The sequence below is a fragment of the Eretmochelys imbricata genome, chromosome 9 (assembly GCF_965152235.1).
Source record: "Eretmochelys imbricata isolate rEreImb1 chromosome 9, rEreImb1.hap1, whole genome shotgun sequence".
NCBI lineage: Eukaryota > Metazoa > Chordata > Testudines > Cheloniidae > Eretmochelys > Eretmochelys imbricata.
Window position 1 is genome coordinate 46,959,586 of NC_135580.1, and position 20,461 is coordinate 46,980,046.

The 20,461-nt window shown below is 42.3% G+C and overlaps 1 protein-coding gene across 4 annotated transcripts in view; it reads right to left on the minus strand.

The window, feature by feature from the left end:
* The window catches only part of UGGT1 (UDP-glucose glycoprotein glucosyltransferase 1), a 92,360-nt gene that overhangs the window by 44,793 nt on the left and 27,106 nt on the right, over positions 1-20,461 (minus strand). For all 4 annotated transcript variants that reach the window (XM_077825723.1, XM_077825725.1, XM_077825722.1 and 1 more), the window contains exons 8-17: positions 16,018-16,096; positions 15,645-15,745; positions 13,755-13,854; positions 12,652-12,712; positions 8,960-9,051; positions 7,774-7,924; positions 3,828-3,947; positions 2,876-2,961; positions 2,318-2,453; positions 1,246-1,377 (exon numbers count right to left, since the gene is read on the minus strand). In XM_077825723.1, coding sequence (XP_077681849.1) covers positions 1,246-1,377; positions 2,318-2,453; positions 2,876-2,961; positions 3,828-3,947; positions 7,774-7,924; positions 8,960-9,051; positions 12,652-12,712; positions 13,755-13,854; positions 15,645-15,745; positions 16,018-16,096 — 1,058 coding nt within the window. The remainder of the gene's footprint in view (positions 1-1,245; positions 1,378-2,317; positions 2,454-2,875; positions 2,962-3,827; positions 3,948-7,773; positions 7,925-8,959; positions 9,052-12,651; positions 12,713-13,754; positions 13,855-15,644; positions 15,746-16,017; positions 16,097-20,461) is intronic.

Consider the following 20,461-nt stretch of genomic DNA (forward strand, 5'->3'; position numbering starts at 1 on the left):
TGGGATTTACCTATTTTGTTAGCCTGTAAGGCAAAGTAAGGCCCAAAGGAGATTGTTTGGGTGGCTAACAGGCTGGTGGTGTTAGGGAGCGGACACCCAGTTAGGCACAAGCAAGCGTCTCTCTCACTGGAGCAAAGTGAGTAACAAGGTGACACTCAAGCCTGGGTACACTGAGAACTGTCACGAAATGTCACTGTCACTCCCCAAAATAGGATCTTCTCTATGCAATACCCTCAGCATTGCCAGACAGAGCAGATATTTACCAAAACCATCTTAGTGTTTCATCCCTTTATAACAGGCTGATTAAGGTTAAAAGTTAGGACATCGTATCCTTTGAGCAGACGATCTCACAACTTTTAACATTTGGCCACAGTCTCTGGTATCAGGTAAAACCACTCGTAATGATCCCTTCAGCGTAATGATCCCTTCAGTGGTTTTTTCTCTCTGTCTCTCCAAACCTTTCAGGGATTAACCCTTTTGTACATAAAAGGGCTTTGTTTGAACATCCAAGTCAAGTAATTAAGTATTTTATGGGAGGGGGGAAAAAGTTCAATGGGTCAGGAGCACAAAGTTCAATAGGGATACAAGAGCAGCCCAGTTTCATGCCCTAGCCTGATTTATCATCATCATCTCTGCACTCAAGTTTCAGATAGGAACTGGGTATGGGCTTCCTTTCCTTTATCACCTTCCTCCCCAATGCTTCTACTTTAAGCCTAAGAACTTTCAAAGCACCATTCCAACCTGCCCAAAGAGGCATCCCAAATATGGAGATTGGCTGATACCATGTACTAGTTTTAGGGCAATCTTCCCAGCATGCAGCATGAATTACTCGGGATAAGCCATCAGAGCACATTACAGGATGGGATAGGGGAAGAAATCTACCCACATCCCAGAATATGGGTTGAAGCAGCCTCCATGGTCCTAGTGTTCCTTGTTCGGGTAGAGGAAGGAAGCCTAGAGGATCTACATATCAGCAGAGCCTCTCAGTCTTACACCAATTTCTAGAGTTACTGCACACAGGGAGGCCCCACCAGACCTGGGTTCCTCAGCATGCCAGGTTCCTCCTCAAATCTTGCCCCTCTACAGTGAAATAGCACCAGTTTGATTGCCGAAGGGCTCTCTGCCTCAGCACAAGGAGGGGTGGGATTTGCCCTCTCAGTATACTGGCTGAAATCATATTCGGTAAATGGTGTATTAAACAGTGAACTACCAGGATAACAATGCTTTATCTCACAAAATTCTTACCTTCCTGTTTTGATCATAAACAGAATCAATCCCCAGAATACTGTTCACTTCTACATAAGGATACTGCTTCTCGAGAACACTAACCACATGTTCAACCTGCAGCTGATCGCCAGTTTTTACTTTGTTATATATCTGTGGAGGGGGATACAAATGCAGATTTATAGCCATGACTGATTTTTCCCTCTTTCCCAAACATAACGTATCTGCTATATTCCAGCTTCTAATATAGAACATTTATGGCAACTTAGTTATTGTGTATGATAATAGACTATATACAAATACAAGCCAAATGATAAACATGCTAATCTTGAAAATTAGCCTATGCCATGCCTCAATATAAGAGTTCTTATGCTGAGAAGACTATTGCTGTATTCCCTAACCTCGATATTGCCCAAATCAAAAGGGCCGCATGTTTTTCTGCAGAATAGTCCCAGGATTTTTGCTTACAGCCATGATCTAGGAGGTTGACATTCCCCTTGTAAATTAGAAAACATCTTCGTTTTACCTTTTTTAGCATGCTAGATATTACTTCTTTGATTTGCAGCTAATCATTAGTATATCAAAACAAATCGGAGGAAGAACAAAGCAAAGTTTTCAAGCCACTAGCAATTTAACTGAATTAAAAAATTGTGCATCTTGTAACCATTTTAAGATAACATGATTGAACGCTGTAAGCTGCAAGTGAAAATGAGTTAGCTTTTCTCATCCTAGTACTCATCTCAAAATTATCTGGCAGGATTGGCAGTCTCGACTAAAGACAAGCCAAGAACTACAATAGTAAGTGACATAGCAGGCTAGAACTGAGATGCGTGGGCAGAACTAGGGAATGGGAGGTAGGGTGACACAGAAAACTTGCACAGTGCTGTCAATTCTATTTGATCCTTGTTTTCATTATCAAAAATTTTACCCACAAAATTTTAAAAGAGAAAAAGCGTTTGAAGTGCACTTCATCAGATACTAGAGATTCAGAGTTGCAGAAATAACACAGATTTCTCTTATTACCTATTATCCCATGAACATAGACAGTCTCTCTCATACATCAGATATTAAACATGTATTTATGAACACTTACAGATATAACAGTCTGGAAGGCATAATTATTATCCACTTCTTGCGCAACATAATTAAATGCTCTAAGAAGGGCAACCCCAGCATCTTGTAGCCCATCAACGTCTTCTAAGTCATTAACCACAAAGACCAGACCAATTCTGTAAAGAAAACAAGCCCAAAGAACATGAGCCTGTAATGCAAATAAAATCTTAGTGAAGATTTTAGTTGCATAACAAATAATGCAGAATAGCCAATGATTATAAAGATCTTAAGCAAGGGTTCTTGCTAGGTATGTTAATAAGCAGACTTGAATAACTCTGGTTCAGGGACCCTACAGAACATTCCCCAAGGTTCACCCACTCAAATCCCTTCATGTCTTCATCATTTTGCCCTCCTTTTTCCTACTGTTTCTTGCTTTCTCTGTTTTCTTTTGTTTTGTTGGAGGGATTGGCTTTCCTGAGCCACTTTTAACTGTTGAAAGTTTGTACAACATCCCAGGTGGCTAATGATGAACACTTTGTAATAATCATGAAAGCAACAAAAGCTAAACTAATGCCCTCCCATAAAAATGTAGCATTACCTCAATGGGATGTGGTTGCTGAAGAACATCTCCGCCACATTAAGCAATTCTGCTGTACTCTCATGGGAAGGATCCACTATAAGAACCTTTGGGTAATTACAAAATAAAAGTATTTACATGAGTTTGTTACATTAGAAGGCCAAAACAGTGGGTCATGGTTAAGAGAACAGGTTTATTCATGTTTCACTGCAGAGGTATTATTATTGACATTTTACCCACTGTGGCACAAACAGACGAAGTGATTTCATAGAATCATAGAATTTCAGGGTTGGAAGGGACCTCAGGAGGTCATCTAGTCCAACCCCCTGCTCAAAGGAGGGCCAATCCCCAATTTTTTTTTCCCCCCAGATCCCTAAATGGCCCCCTCAAGGACTGAACTCACAACCCTGGGTTTAGCAGGCCAATGCTCAAACCACTGAGCTATCCCTCTCCATTTCCCTAGGGTCTCAAATGAAGTTTATGATAGAACAGGGAACTGAACATGATTTTCCTGAGTGTCAGCCCAGTGTCATTCTGCAAGGTGTCCCAGGTGAGTTTAACTTTTTACATGTGGCAAAGTGATATTCCAATGATAAGTTCAAGAAACCTCATTAGCCCATCCTCAGATATTATCAGGTCATGAAACGGGCATGCACACAACTGCATACTCACCCCATTCATAGAAAAGCATTGTTACAATAATTAATAGATTTTCAGATCCAAAGGGATCATTATGATCATCTAGTCTAACCTCATGCATAATTTACGCACAGGGAATTCACCCAGTGATTCTTGCATCTAACCCATAATTTTTGGTTGAGTTTGAGCTTTTCTCTTAGAAAAACACCCAGCCTCAGTTTAAAATGTTCAAGTGATGGAGAATTCACCACACTTGTATGAAAGTAGTTCCAATGCTTAAATTTCCCTCACTATTAAAAATGTGTACCTTATTTCTAATCAGGTTATTACTTACAAAGTTGTGGAAGTTTTTTCTGATTTGTCGGATTACTCCAGGAAAGGTGGGGCGCAGCAATTCCTGCACACTGGAAGGCCAGGAATTGTACCTGCTGTCAATTTCAAGGTTGTTGATCCACTAAGAAAAATAAATAATTGCTCGGTAAACTAATATAACCTGCAATTAGTTAATGTGAGACATTTGAAATAACGTAAAACAAACATTGCATTTAAGCACTCTAGTTTAATAAAATCTGATTAGGCCTGAAAAACACCAATTGAATTTGATCTGTTAGAAGTAAAATTATGAATCTGTTTTCCCCACTGTTACCATGTCTTCTACCATGCACAATTTCAGATTTTCACTCCTCTTAGCATTTCCATTTTTTTCCTATACAGTGCTGCAAGGCCTCATCCAAAAGACACGACAATGGGAGGAACACAAATGTGAAAGAAAAAGCAATAAAGGTCCAGCCTGAAGGAAAGTAACAGCAGAGAAGTATTTGATGTTTTTGATCTTTTAAAACAAAAGTTAAATATAATTAATATTGCTCCATAGTGCTGCACAAAGCTGTGAATAGTATATTAATGATTTCTGATTCTAGAGACTACCTAATCAAAGGCCGGAAAGTCTTTACTACATGATGGCGTATAACTCATTTCTCAGGTATTAAAATGAGGCTGTATCAACCCTCTGATTTTTGGGAGGTGGGTTTTTGGACGATCCATTTTTCATCACATCACTTTGTGATGCACAATCTGTCTTTTTGCTAGTTTTTGTAGCTTGGGTTAGTCTCCCATTTAAGTTCCTGCAACAAAAATCTTACTAAATATACAGTGCCTCTAATATTTCCCTTCACTTGTTTCTTATGTCTCTATACAGTAACAGGAGCACCACCTTAGGAGTTATACAGCATTTCTTAGCTGGCCAGTCTCCCTCCACCAAATTTATATTTTCTTAGACAATCCAGTAACGTGAAGAAGCTAAGCACAGTACTCTCAAAGGAATTCCAAACATTTTTTTGTTTCCAGGAAGTTTGCTCTTTTATTGCTGAACATGTTCAAGATGTTACAGATCAGAGTAATTACATGCAGTTTAGAACACTTAATTTATTCAGGGGCTTGAAAGGGTTACAGATCTTTAGAGCAGTAAACTGAAATTTATGTTAAATCACAATGAATCCAACCAGCAATGACACTATCTACCCTGAAGGAGAGGGAAGCTGTCTAAAAACATTCTCATCTAAATTTCTTACAACCTGAGGTAATCCTCAGAAATGAAAAAAAATATTAACATCAGACAGTTGTCAACAGGAAGAAGAGCCAGGCTTACTATTTCATCATCTCATTTCTGCCCAAGAGTATTTTTTTAAACAATGCAGAGAGCCTGCTTCAGGCTAATCCACATACTCAGCAAAAAAAATTAAAATTACATACTTATACAGGGACAACCCTGAGGTAGAGGTCAGGAAACCCCAAAGTTCTGAGCTAGGAGGTAAGAGTTAAGGGTAGGGATAAGAGCCATCTGGAATTATAAGACTCCCAGGAAAACATCCTAGAACATAAGAGGAGAGGAAATCAGGAACTGGCTCCTTGGAACAAGAGCCATCCCTTGGGTAGGGCGAACCGGGGCAACCACTCTGGTTGGATGGCCTCCTTGGCCGGTGCGACTGGCCGGTGCGATCGGTCCTGGAAGAGACGAATCTGTCACTTCCACCCCAGGCCCTGCACCCCCGAAGGATGGTCCTATTTGGAGCAGCTGGAGAACTGTACAGCCATGCTGAAAGAAGCCAGCTTCCAATCAAGGGGATTCCTCTAGAAGCCATACATATAGTCTGTCCTAACCCTGAAGACAGTGGGAAATCAGTCTGGTTGTTTATAGCAGAAAGAAAACTCTGCTCCTCCATGACCCTTCTGTTCTTTGTCACTGTGGATTCTAACTCGGTGAGCAAGAGAAGTACCATCTCACTGTCATGTTTCTCAAATATTGTCTTTAAAGATACTGAAGTTCACCTTTTAGATTGAAGAGGTAAGCCTGGGACTCTAACTTTGTCCTTATACTTTAATTTAATTGTATTACTGTATCTTGCTGGCAATCTAGATGCTTTTTCCAAAGTAGATGCTTTGCAATGTAACAGGTAAACATTTTTTCCAAAAAGAGTCATAACATTTTCTTCTGCTCCTTTGTCTTGAAGGCCAAGTACACACAGTGTTCCTAATTTGAACATCTAATTAGAAAGCAAATTATTTTAAATTAAAAGTCGTAGATGGTTGCATGGTGGATCTAATCTCTATTTTGCTTTTTCAACTTTGCACAAGTCTGACTGGTCCAATCTTGTCATGCGCTTGTTTTTTTGTCCGGATTCATGAATTAGATTTTTATTAAGTTGAATTTACTGTCCAGAGAAACAACAACAAGTTGGAGAACTGCAGATAAAAAGGGGTATCATATAATCTCTATTTATATCCTCCAACAAAGATGTCAAAGACAGTTCTGCTTTCAGTTGTGCTGCTGTAAGCAAGTCTGGTCAGAAACTGGCTGTTTTTCAGGCATGAAAGTATTGCACTGGATTATTTGGGTTTATTTTCCCTCACTTGCTATACTCCACTGGATACCTTATATTTTGTAGTTATAATTTCTTTCACAAGGCACAATCTTGAAGCCTCTGTCTACAGCTAATCCTGCACCATTTCATCATCTTGTCCTGCCCTATCCGCAGTACAGTAACTCCTCGCTTGACATTGTAGTTATGTTCCTGAAAAATGCGACTAAGTGAAATGATGTTAAGCTAATCCAATTTCCCCATAAGAATTAATGTAAATAGGGGGGTTATGTTCTAGGGAAATTTTTTTCATCAGACAAGAATGACATATATATATATATATATACACACACACACACACACACCATTGCTGTATACAGTATTAAATTGTTTGTTTAAACTTATACTCTGTGTGTGTGTGTTTTTAATACCGTATACAGCAATGATGATTGTGAAGCTTGGTTGAGGTGGTGAAGTCAGAGGGTTGGATATTTCCCAGGGAATACCTTACTGCTAAATGATGAACTAGCACTGGGCTAAGCCCTCAAGGGTTAACACATGGTTGTTAACGTAGCCTCACACTCTACAAGGCTGCACAAATGGAGGGAGGGGAGACAGCATGGCAGACAGAGACACACACCGTGTGTGTGTGTGTGTGTGTGTGTGTGTGTGTGTGTGTGTGTGTGTGTGTGTGTGTGTGTGTGTGTGTGTGTGTGTGTGTGTGTGTGTGTGTGTGTGTGTGTGTGTGTGTGTGTGAGAGAGAGAGAGATGCGCAGCTGACACCACTTGAAGTACATTGCCTTTTTAAGTAGATCTGCAAGTTGAGACAGCAGCTGCTGCCAGCGAACTCCCTACGTCCTGAGTCCTGTCGTGTCATCTTCGTTGTCCCCCGTTCTATGGAGATGGGGTAAGCGGGGGGCAGGAGCAGGGGGACACCCTGACATTAGCCCCCTCTTTCCGCCTCCACCCCCCCCATTACTTCCTCTCTAATCTCCTTCCTCTCTTTATTGCTCCCTTAATCTCATTTTCCCCTCTCCCCACTAACATATTTTCCTTCATTTTGGGCTCTACAAGTTAAAGAACCACATACCACTTGTCTGCCCACATTCTCTCTTCCTTTAAACCCAATTCTTGAACACATGAATCCTTCCCGTATTAACTTCCTTACCAATTATACTGTCTCACCTATCTCCACTCCATTACGAGGCAGCACCTGCTGCATATCTACAGTCTGTATCCCAAATTGTTCTTTGCAGTGCAGACTCTTATTCTGCATTCTATGAAGTTCTAGCTATTCATATAAATAAGACACATTGCACTTGTATGATATGCTGAAAAGGTCTATTTAAGTGCAACTAAAAGCTCCAGGCTCAAGTAAGATTTTTGCTGGACAGCCTGGCTCTTAGAAGAAAATGTACTCACTGAAATAGCAGGGCTTCTGATATCCACAGCATAGTCTGAATCTGATGGCTGGATGTTTAGCTTTAGAACATTATGCAAAGAAAGGCCCCCAATTCCTAAACTGTGAAGTCCCTCCATAACACGAGCTTCATTGCGCAACACATCAAACACGCTAGAAGGAATACAAATCATTCAATATCACACACATATTAAGATACAACTACTGATTTGCTCTAGCCTAAACATTACCTGATTATATTAAGGTGCAAACATTATAAGAGAGTCTACAAATATTTACAGTATACAGTCTCATTTTCTATGTTCAGCATCTCAGTAATTTCAAATTGCCTCAAGAGGATTTTCTCCCAGAAAAAATATTTAAGTTCAGTGTTAAATAGCACTAGGAACACACACAAACCCAGACTGCCCCAATATGGCAGTTTTCAGATGGACATTTTTTCAGGGGGTAAACCTTTAAGAACTAATATTTTGCTCTTCTCTTAAAATGAGAGTGTGTCTGTGTGTTTGACAGATGCCTGATTGACAGCACTGTAGCTCAAAATTGTTTCACAGAACAGGCTAAAGCAATGGGCAGCAGCAAGGAAGGGTTGCCTTTACATTGGTTAAGATAAATTTTGTCTCCATAGCTTAGCCTTTCTGCTGAAACTACCAACAAGGATGTCAATTATAATGTGGATTTTAGGAAATGAACTATGACCATAATTGACTTACAACCAGCTATCAGAAAGGAATACTTTGTCACCACTGACTTGCACCAGCTTTAAAATACTAGCTAATGGCTAATAAAAGAAATAATAAATTAACTAGAAAACTCATGACTAGGTCTCAACTAGATACAAAAGGAATTGTGCTTAGAGAATAATTTGTCTTTTGCTCAACCCCTTGTGTCAAGTATTGCAATATACATGGGATTCAGCTAGAAATCTTGGGAAAATGGAAAAATCTTGGAAAACTTCAGCATATTTTCAGCAGGGTGCACCAGTGATGCCACGACAACTTTAACTCCATATTTCACTTGTTGAGGGGATAAGTATGACTTAATTTACATTTAGTCTTTCACTTTGCTGAATTTACAAAAAATACACACTTCTCCATAAACAAGCTTAATATCTATATACACATGCAGTAACGCTTTCAAGATTGTAAGCCAGAACAGTTTTTTTGAAGAAAGTATACAAGTTCATACCTAAATATGTCCTGTGTGTCTAGATCAATGTGCAGTCCATTGATGAACAAGGCAGAATCACCAGATTGTAATCCTAATGTTCCTTTGAAGTACTAAAGGAAAGTGTAACAAAGTCATTAGATAAATGCTACAAACTAAGTAAAAAATCAATGTTAAACGTAAAAAAACTTCCGTAGCATTTATTCTGTAGTGTTTCAAATCTATTAATGTCCCTGCATTTATATATTAACTCCACTAAATGCACCATATTACCTTCGGGTGACTTTGAATATAGCACACATGGTTTAAAACAAAACAATCAACTACATATAGCTTGGAAGAGAAATAGTTATGGGAGGACATGGCAGCCACCTACAAGTATTTTTGACAGGTGGGAATGTGTTATGTAAAGGGGTAAACAACACTTCCTCATTCACTTCATCATATCCCCACTTAGTTGTCTCTTCTAAAATGAAAGATGTTAATCTCTCCTCATATGGAAGCTGCTCCATATCATTTTTGTTGCCCTTCTCTGCCCATTTTTCAATTCTAATAGATTTTTTTTCAGATGGGGCAACCAGAACTGCATGTAGTATTCAAGGTGTGGGCGTACCAGGGATTTATATAGTAGCATTATGATATTTTCTGTCTTTTTATCTATCCCTTTCCTAAGTGATTCCAAACATTGTTTGCTTTTTTGACTGGTGCTGCACATTGAGCTATCCACAATAATGCCAAGACCTTTCTTGAGCAGTAACAGCTAGTTTAGACCCCATCACTTTGTAAATATAGTTGGGCTTATGTATTCCAATGTGCATTACTTTGCATTTATCAACACTGAATTTCATCTGCCATTGTTGCCGCCCAGTCACTCAGTTTTGTGAGATCCCTTTGTAACTCTTTGCAGCCAGCTGTGGACTTTACTATCTTGAGTAAAAAGAAAAGGAGTACTTGTGGCACCTCAGAAATAAATGTATTTGAGCATAAGCATCCGATGAAGTGAGCTGTAGCTCACGAAAGCTTATGCTCAAATAAATTTGTTGGTCTCTAAGGTGCCACAAGTACTCCTTTTCTTGTTGGGGAAACAGACTAACACGGCTGCTACTCTGAAAACTATCTTGAGTAAGTTTGTATCATCTGCAAACTTTGCCACCTCCTTTTCCAGTTCATTTATTAATATGTTGAAAAACACTGGTCCCAGTACAGATCCTTGGGGAACCCTGCTATTTACCTCTTTCCGCTGTGAAAACTGACTATTTATTCCTACCCTTTGTTTCCTATTTTTTTAGCCAGTTACTGATCTATGAGAGGACTTTCCCTCTTATCCCAGGACTGCTTACTTTGCTTAAAAGCCTTTGGTGAGGAACCTTGTGAAAGGCCTTCTGAAAGTTCACGTACACTATCCACTGGTTCATACTTGTCCACATGCTAGTTGACCCCTTAAAAAATTCTACTGGATTGGTGAGGCATGATTTCCCTTTACAAAAGCTGTGTTGACTCTTCCCCAACATATCACATCATCTACGTATCTGATAATTCTGTTCTTTACTGAAGTTTCCACTAATTTGCCTGGTACTGAAGTTCGGCTTACCAACCTATAATTGTCAGAATCACCTCTGGAGACGTTTTTTAAAATTGGCATCTCATTAGCTATCCTCCAGCATCTGGTACAAAGGCTGATTTAAGTGATGTTACATAGCATAATAGGAATCTGCAGGCAGCTTAAATAAGCTTCCTGGCTGCTCTGTACTGCCAGAGTGGCTCAAAGCAGCTGGAATGTACTGAGTATATGGGTCTATAAATCTGAGCAGTTTTGCTGCTCATATTTTAATGCTAGAAATAGCCATGTACAAGCCTGTATTCTTCCTATAAACATGGAGCTAGTGTGAAATTCAGATCTTACACAGAAAGATACTATGGCTTTGTTTTTATTTGATTACTGTTTCAAACCTGTATTTTCTACTCTGCTATCTGAACAGTCATAATGGGTACATTTTCAGTGTATTGTACGACTCCTGCCACTGTTAATTGGCGTGGTTTGCCTAATTCCCAACGCACTACATCAGAGCCACTTTATTATTTTCTTACATCAAACACTGGCACACTGGAGCCTATTTAGAATTACAGATGACAAAACACATACACAAGACCATATATTTGATAAATAGCTATTAAACAACTAGCAAAGGAACAAAAACTGCAAACTTCTTCTGTTCACTCTCAAAATAATTATATCAATAATCAAGCAATCATTTACTGCACTGAGGCCCACAATCTCCTTCTCCACTCAGTAACAAAAGCGGAAGTCAAGAGTTTCACAGGCATAGAAATGCTGTGTAAAAGAAGAGTCAGGCCCTATGTTTAAAGTGCAGTTTTACTGATTATAATATATATATATATAAATAAAAGTGCTTCTGCATAAATGAGATCAGGAGGTATTTCCCTATCCAGAAATGATGTTCCTAATTGCCAGTTCAACCTGGGGATTTGATAATCAGGCAGAGTTCTTGCTGCCTTTTATGTCATTTCCCGACAAAGCTCTGTTACAGGCTCCCTATTTTCTACTCCCCAAACCCTATCTTTCCTAAAGGCCACACTTCCCCGACACCACAAACATCTTTTGAATATAATCCAGAAATATGCCTAAGCAATTTTTGTGTCTAAACTTCTGAGGGCTTGTCTCCAACTGTTCTTTACATCTTGGGAGAAACTCAGATGGTTACCAAAACATACAAAGCCATAAACTCAGCCTCAACTTCCATTCAAATGAGGCCTGTTTCCTTCAAAATAAATAAATAAATAAAATAAAAAATCTAACAATTAACCAGGATGACTTGTTGACTATGGGCACTGACAAGGGGATACAGAGCTTTACCCCACTGTCACTTTGGTCAAATCCACTTCAGGTCAATGGTGACAGAAAGCAGTATATGTGTTCAAGGGTCTACATCAGTTAATTAGTTAATTGTTTCAGTCCAGTCCCTGGTGGACAAACAGTCACCTCAAAAGTCACCACCAAATTTGACACTTGTTGGCAGTCTTAGTAGAGAAGTTAAGGACTGAACTGGCATGGAAACCAAGTTATCACTACCCCCATGGATGTAATCCCTACTTTATAGAATAACATTGAGACACTTCACTGGGGAACTGTAGGAAACTTTGAGCTGCTGCTTGTGCTATATCCAGGAATGAATAGAGCATTTCTTTCTCCAGAGCTGTCAATTCAGCATCGCCATCAAACTTAAATTAATTTTATAAAGACAAATGAGTACGGTTAGAAGATCTCCTGAGTTCATATTATTGTATTCTTAAATCACACATTTAATATCCTTCATGTACGTGAGGATTAAATGACAAGTAGACACTCTTGACCATTGGGAACACCTGTTATGGATCTGTGAAGAAAAGAGCCTGATACCATCACTCCACAATGATATCCCACATTCTCGCTCTGTCTTTATTTTAAGGCATCCAGGCCAACATTTTCATATGTGAGTGAGCAAAGTTAGGCTCCTTCATTCATATTTGAAATGCCAGACACTTTTATTCTGTACCCTAATATAGATTTAGGAGCCTATGTACTCAAGTGCAAAAATGTTGGCGTCTACTTTCCAGCCCCCCAAAAATGAGTTGACGTTTTTTAAAGGTTATTTTCAAAGGTTAAAGCTATGTGAAGTGTACGAATGGACTGAATAATTTTCTGTAAGCATTACCTTTTGGTTCTCTTCAATTTCTGTCCTGAGTTCCGAGGAAACAACTGTTTTCGTTATTGCTCTAAGGAAGCAAAACATCAGATGTGATGGACGCTGCCAGTCCTCTTTCGCACATCCCCCTACATCTGCTGTCCTGTGACCCCACCTTGCATTCTTAGTCTGAAATATATCTGTAAGCTCCTCAGAGCAGGAATCTGGTATTATCTGCAACAGGAAGCACTTAACACATATTTGGGCACCATTAAAATAGTAATAAGAGGATACGCCAAGTAACGGCTTTCAAAACTTACTCTTCTGTACAACGCTATCCTGACACCCCTACCCCAGGCAGCAACTACCACTTAAAAGACTAAACTTCAACTCTGGAATGTACCAAGCCTTAAATTCAACACAAGAAGTCATAGTAAAGTGAATGCTACCACCATTTCTCTACTCCAGCACTTTAAATTTTAATTGGTGAATAGGGACCTTCTCTTGTACACAAGAAGAACTTGTAAGGGGCAATTAAGGACTATTTTAGTGTAACAACTTTAAGCTTCATAGTGTGGTAATTAAGAGTCAGAACACTGCACACCTGATCCTTGCCAGAACCATATTTTAAGCATTCTAAGCCACTATACATCCAATTTCAGTGCTTTCAGCCATAGGTGCTGGAACGGGTAGGGGGATTGGGGTGTGCTGTAGCGCCCCCTCGCTTGAAATAGTTTCCATCACACACAGGGTTTACAGTTTGGTTCAATGGCTCTCAGCACCTCTCTATAAAAATTGTTCCAGCTCCCCTGCTTTCAGCAGAACAGCAATGATTTCATCAACAGACTCCAAGAACCTGTGAAATCATGCAGGTAACAGTGTTAGTGTTCCAGTGGTCAACTCCAGCTTCCACTGAAGGACAACTTCATACACTCATCTTACCTCATGCTAAAGATCTTTACTAGGGAGATGCCCTCACATGCAAGACTTGTACTTGTTTACTTTCAGCTACATGATACTCAAGAAATATTTAACAAGCCTACTTCAGCTTTTAATTATGCTGAAGAGAGGAGAAAATATGGTTAGGAAAGTTATTAAATGGGAACACTCCCTGATGTTCTGCACTGAATTACCTGGCTTTTGTAGGAAAGTTCTGACTGAGGTCTTTCATGACCGTCAAAGCATCCACAGTGGGAGCAGCCAGGATCCGAGCAGCAGTTTGAAAACTTAGATCTAAAAATGAGAACAGTTAAGTCAAGGATTGTAAACTAAACATAGCAATGCATTTTGTGTAAATCCAACTTAATTGAAACAATTGCCATTTTCACATCACACAAAGGCTTGGGACACAAACATTTCAGAGGATGATCTGTTGCATTTGGAAATCCTGAAAGCTTAATTTTCCGTCTGTCCCTATTAGGTGCTCACTTTAGTCTTCTTTCTGATTTATAGCCTTTAGTAGCCAACCTTGTGTAAATGGCTTCCTGAAACTGAAACCCCCTATGGTCTCTGCAGACAGAGCCAAGAATTCTAGTTCACCACAGAAATGAGGAGCCTTGGCTGGCTCTGGCTGAATAAATCTACTTTGGGGTGGGGTCTGGATGCTTGCTTCATGGATCTAGGAACCCTACAAAAGGGGCCTTACAATGACATGATTTAAGTAGATATTTCATTGCATATTTATCATTATCATTTTGCTGTAACTTTCTGAAACAGTTAATGATTTCAGTTCTTTTCCAGGAGCATTGGTGTAGCACGTTCTGTGCAACTAGAATATTGTACATGCAATAGCCTTAGCTATTTCTTTTTCAGGGGCCCTCAGCATCCCTCTCACAGGCCTGTTTAACAAACTACAACTATTCTTGGGACTGAAGCACAGAGCAGAATATGGAAAAGCTTTTGAAATATGGATCAAACAGGGAAGGGAAAATGAAAAGTTCACTTGATGTCTTTTGCAGGAACTCTAAATTAGTTTACATTTTGCGGCAGCAGAAGGAAGGGAAAATGGTGAATATAAAAAAAAAAAAGTTGAGTTGAAAAGCCCAGGAAACATTTATGCTACAATAACAAGGTGTTTGCATTTGGCTGCATTGGTGGTATTTTTATTTATTTTTCTCTTTTTTAAACTTAAAACTATTGACATGGTATCTTGTACAATATGACAGCACCATAAATATACAGGGATTTTTCTGCTGACCACAATGAAAACTGAGAGCAGTGCTAAGAAACCTGCAGGATTGGAATCCTACATTCCTTCCTTCCTATGAGTTATCTATATTCCTCCCTAGAAAAGAGACTATAATGGGAATTGAGGGTACTTCATTCACATCACATAGGAATGAGCCCAAACATAAGTGAACGCTAAGCAGTGGCAGCATCAGGGCATTAAAGAGTAAAGTAGTCCAAGGTGAGGGCAAAGAAAACTTTGACCTCAGAACATAGGTGTTGGAACTAGAGGTGCTGCCATGCCCTCCGGCTTGAAGGGGTTTCCATCATATACAGGGTTTACAGTTTGGATCTCAGCACCCCTACTATAAAAATTGTTCCAGCACCCCTGCCTCAGGATCATCATCATCTTGAGTTTAGTCCTTCACTGGCTTGGAGAAAACAGAACCTTCTGAGGTAGGGTGGGGCCATGACAAAAGATGTTATTCAATTTTCCTCACTCTCTTTTCTATACTTTGCAGATACTATAAGCTTGCACCCTATACTTCCAGAAGATATGCCAGGGTGCTGAACATCAAGAGTGTTTGAGTACCAACAATGTAGTCATTGTGTAGAAGGAAAACTTTATGGATCCCTCAGTTGGTATGGAAACTTACTAAAACTACTTCTATTACTACTTCCCAAGAAGGTTTAGATTGAAAGCTGCTGGACATTCTAAGAATTTCGTGAATGTCTCCCTCGAGAATACCCTCCTATAAGCAAATATCACTTGCATGGAGAGACCATGCAAGAGACATATTTTTACATAAATTAAATTTCAGTACAACTAAGAAGAAGCTTTTCCACATACAAATTACCTTGTAACTGCCATACTTTTAAAGGTGCCATTTCATTGGTGCTTTCAATTAGATGCTTTCTAAGCTCCTTCAGTTCTTCCTTCAAGTCAGGATACAACTGCCTGAAAGGAAAAAAAAAACAACAGACCTTCCTTAGAGCCAGATCAGTGAAACTGTAGCTAATCCAAAGAAATTAGCACACCAAAAATGTCTGCATCTGCCATTACACATAGTTTCTGCTCTCTTATGACCTTTAGGCTATTTGAGTGCATTGCTAAAACCTTTCAACTCTAACTGCCTGCCTACATTGTTTTGGGGTTTGTTTGGTTATTTTTGCAAAAAGAAAGTAGGTTTTACCATGCTAAAATAGATTTTTACCAAAAGAATGTCTTACCTTAGCTTTCCAAAGAGAAATCCTTGCACTTCATCAATAGGATCATTTTCACCTATCATTGTAGCATTCACCTCTGTACCTATAAATACAAGGCAACACTACAATTACAGCACTATTCAGAAGGTAGTTTCTTACATATACACTTTGGTTAGTTTTACATAATAGCAGTAAGCAGTAATGATGAATACTTACTTTGAGATCTACAAATGAGTGATGTGTACTTTACAAAAAATGGGTAAGCAGCGTCGTCTCCATATTTTACAGATGGGGCAAACGAGGACAAAAGACAGTTACTCACCTTTGTAACTGTTGTTCTTCGAGATGTGTTGCTCATATCCATTCCAATTAGGTGTGTGTGTGCGCCGTGTGCCCGATCGTCGGAAGGTTTTTACCCCAGCAACGCTCGGTGGGTCGGCCGAGGCACCCTTTGGAGTGGTGCCTTCATGGCACCGGATATATGCCCCAGCCGACCCAGCGCCCCCTTAGTTCCTTCTTGCCGGCTACTCCGACAGAGGGGAAGGAGGGCGGGTTTGGCATGGATACCTTGAAGGTGTGTTGCTCATATCCATGCCAAACCCGCCCTCCTTCCCCTCTGTCGGAGTAGCCAGCAAGAAGGAACTAAGGGGGCGCTGGGTCGGCTGGGGCATATATCCGGTGCCATGAAGGCACCACTCCAAGGGGTGCCTCGGCCGACCCACCGAGTGTTGCTGGGGTAAAAATCTTCCGACGATCGTGCACGCGGCAAGCACACACCTAATTGGAATGGATATGAGCAACACATCTCAAAAGAACAACAGTTACAAAGGTGAGTAACCATCTTTTCTTCTTCGAGTGCTTGCTCATATCGATTCCAATTAGGTGACTCCCAAGCCTTACCTAGGCGGTGGGGTTGGAGTAAGATGTCGCGGAGTGAAGGACTGCTGAACCAAATGCAGCATCACCCCTGGACTGCTGAATTATCGCATTGTGGGCGGCGACGGTATGTACCCATGACCAAGTCGCTGCCCTACATATCTCCTGTATGGGTACATGTGCCAGGAAAACGGAAGATGAAGCCTGAGCCCGTGTGGAGTGGGCGGTAAGGTGCGTAGTTGGGACACCAGCCAAATCATAGCACGCAAGGATGCATGATGTGATCCAGGATGAGATGTGCTGGGAGGAGACCGGGAGGCCCTTCATCCAGTCTGCCACAGCAACCAACAGCTGCAATGTTTTCCTAAAAGGTTTCATTCGCTCGATGTAGAAAGTGAGGACCCTGCGAACGTCCAGGGAGTGCAGCTGTTGTTCACATTGAGAGGTGTGTGGCTTTGGGTAGAAGACGGGGAGGAAGATGTCCTGGTTGAGATGGAAGGCAGACACCACCTTAGGGAGGAAGGCAGGGTGGGGTCGCAGCTGTACCTTGTCCTTATGGAACACCATATACGGCGGTTCCGATGTGAGTGCCCTGAGCTCAGACACACTCCTCGCAGAAGTGATAGCTATGAGGAAGGCTGTCTTCCAGGAAAAGTACAGGAGTGAGCAGGTGGCCATCGGCTCAAACGGGGCAGCCATGAGTTTGGGGAGGACCAGGTTAAGATCCCACGTAGGGACCAGTTGTTGAATTTGTGGGAACAGGTGCTCCAACCCCTTGAGAAATCTGCTGACCATGGGATTGGAGAAGACTGAACACCTGTTTTTGCCCGGGTGGAAAGCCGAAATAACTGTCAGGTGCACTCTGATGAATGATATTGCCAAGCCCTGCTGTTTTAAGGACAGGAGGTAGTCCAAGATGATAGGTACTGATGCCTGTAGCGGGGCCATATGACTCTGAGCGCAGCAGCAGGAAAAAACGCTTCCACTTGGCTAAGTACATGGACCTGGTAGAGGGCTTCCTGCTACCCAAAAGGACCTGCTGTACCAAGCGAGAGCAGCACAGCTCAGATGGAGTTAGCCATACAGCATCCATGCTGTGAGATGGAGAGATTGCAGGTCGGGATGACAGAGTCGTCTGTGGTCCTGAGTGATCAGGTCTGGCCACAGTGGGAGTGGAATTGGAGCGTCCATGGACAGCTTTAGGAGAGTGGTATACCAGTGCTGCCTGGGCCATGCTGGGGTGACCAAAATCAGATGGGCTCTGTCCCTGCGCAACTTGAGCTGGACCCTGTGGACTAGTGGGAGTGGAGGGAAGGCGTAGCACAGGTGATCCTTCCACTGTACGCGGAAGGCGTTTGACAGGGAACCCGGAGAGCGTCCTTGTAGAGAGCAAAACACTTGGCATTTGCGATTCTTGCGAGAGTCAAATAGGTCTATCAAGGGAAAGCCCCACTTCAGGAAGATAGGGTGGATGACGTCCGGGCGAACCAACCACTCGTGAGTCTGAAATCATCTGCTGAGGTGGTTGGCTAAGATGTTCTGGACTCCTGGGAGAAATGACGCCACCAGATGGATCAAGTGGGCTATACAGAATTCCCACAGACAAGTGGCCTCCTGGCAGAGGGGGGACGACTGGGCTCCCCCTTGCTTGTTGATGTAAAATATGGCTGTTGTGTTGTCTGTGAGGACTGCAACACAATGGCCTTGAATGCGCTCTCGGAATGCCTGACAAGCCAGGCGCACAGCTCTGAGTTCCCGTACGTTGATCTGCAGGGATAACTCTCCTGCCGACCATAGCCCCTATGTACGGAGAACCCTGAGGTGGGCTCCCCATCCCAGGGATGACGCATCCGTAACTAGGGACACGGAGGGCTGTGGGGCGTGAAATGGCACCGCTTCGCACACTGATTTGGGGTCCAGCCACCAGTCTAGAGAGGCTAATATTCCTGGCAGGACGGTAACCACCATGCTCAAGCTGTCCCGACCTGGGCAGTATACTGTTGATAGCCAGGCTTGGAGTGGACATAGCCACAGCCTGGCGTGCGTGGTCACGTATGTGCAAGAGGCCATATGTCCCAGGAGGCATAGGCATGTTTTCACGGTCGAGATTGGGAAGTTTTGCAGGCTGTGGACGATGTTCACCAGGGATTGGAAGCGTGCTTCTGGCAGAAGTGCTCGGGCTAGGCCTGAGTCTAAGACTGCTCCTATGAATTCTATCCTCTGGGTTGATACCAGAGTAGATTTTGCGACATTGAGCAGGAGGCCCAGTCAACTGAACATGTTCATGGTAAGCTGGACATGAGACTGCACCTGATCCCTGGAGCGGCCCCAAATAAGCCAGTCGTCGAGGTATGGGAACACTTGGATCTGTTGTCGATGAAGGGAGGCAGCCACAACAGCCATGCACTTGGTAAACACCCTGGGGGCCGTAGATAGGTCAAAAGGAAGGACGGTGAATTGAAAGTGCTGTTGATTGACCACAAAGCGAAGGAAGCGTCTGTGCACTGGGTAGATCGCAATGTGGAAGTACGCGTCCTTCGTGTCGAGGGCGGCGTACCAGTCTCCAGGATCTAAGGAAGGAATAATGGTCCCTAGAGAGACCATGCGGAACTTCAACTTTACCATGAATTTGTTGAATCCACGTAGGTCCAGGATGGGCTGAAGCCCGCCCTTGGGAGATTAGGAAGTAGCGGGAGTAAAAACCCCTGCCCCGTGACTCTCTTGGAACCTCCTCTATCGCCCCCACAGCTAGGAGTGATTGGACCTCCTTGTAGAAGGAGGTGATCGTGAGAAGGGTCCCTGAAGAGGGACAGGGTAGGAGGGTGGGGAAAAAAGCAAATTGAAGGGAGTAACCCCTTTCCACCGTGTGAAGAACCCAACGGTCTGATTTTATGTGAGACCACACATGGAGGAAATGGGAGACACGATCTTGGAAAGGCGGGGAAGGATCCTGAACGGAGACTGGTTCTCCATCCTCGGGCGCACCTTCAGATGTTCTGCTTAGGCCCAGTCGATGGCTTGGGAGGGCCCTGGCCTTGGCTGGCTTGGTGGCCAGTTTGTCTTCTTTTACCACCTCGGCCGCATCTTCTAAAGAAGTCCTGTCTTGGCTGAGGGGGAGGGTAGGACCTCTGAGGCTGCAGTCTAAAGGGCCTTCTCTGCGTTACTGGGGTATGCATTCCCAGAGAGCGCATAATAGTTCGAGTCCTTCGGACTCTGCAGCCTTGAGTCTGTTTTGTCTGAGAATAGGTCCTGGCCATCAAAGGGTAGGTCCTGGAGGGTCTGCTGCAACTCTGGTGGTAAGCCAGAGACCTGTAGCCGCGAGATGCAGCGCATGGCTATGCCTGAGGCCAGGGTCCTAGCTACCGAGTCCAGAGAGGCTTGCAGGGAGGTTCTGGCCACCTTCTTGCCCTCCTCCACTAGAGCCCCAAATTCCTCTCTGGACTCCTGTGGAACCAACTCTTTGAATTTCTCCATAGAGCGCCATGAATTATCGTATCTGCTCAGGAGTGCCTGCTGGTTGGCCACCCTGAGCTGCAAGCATCCAGCCAAGTACACCTTGCGCCCAAAAAAGTCTTGGCATCTAGTGTCCTTT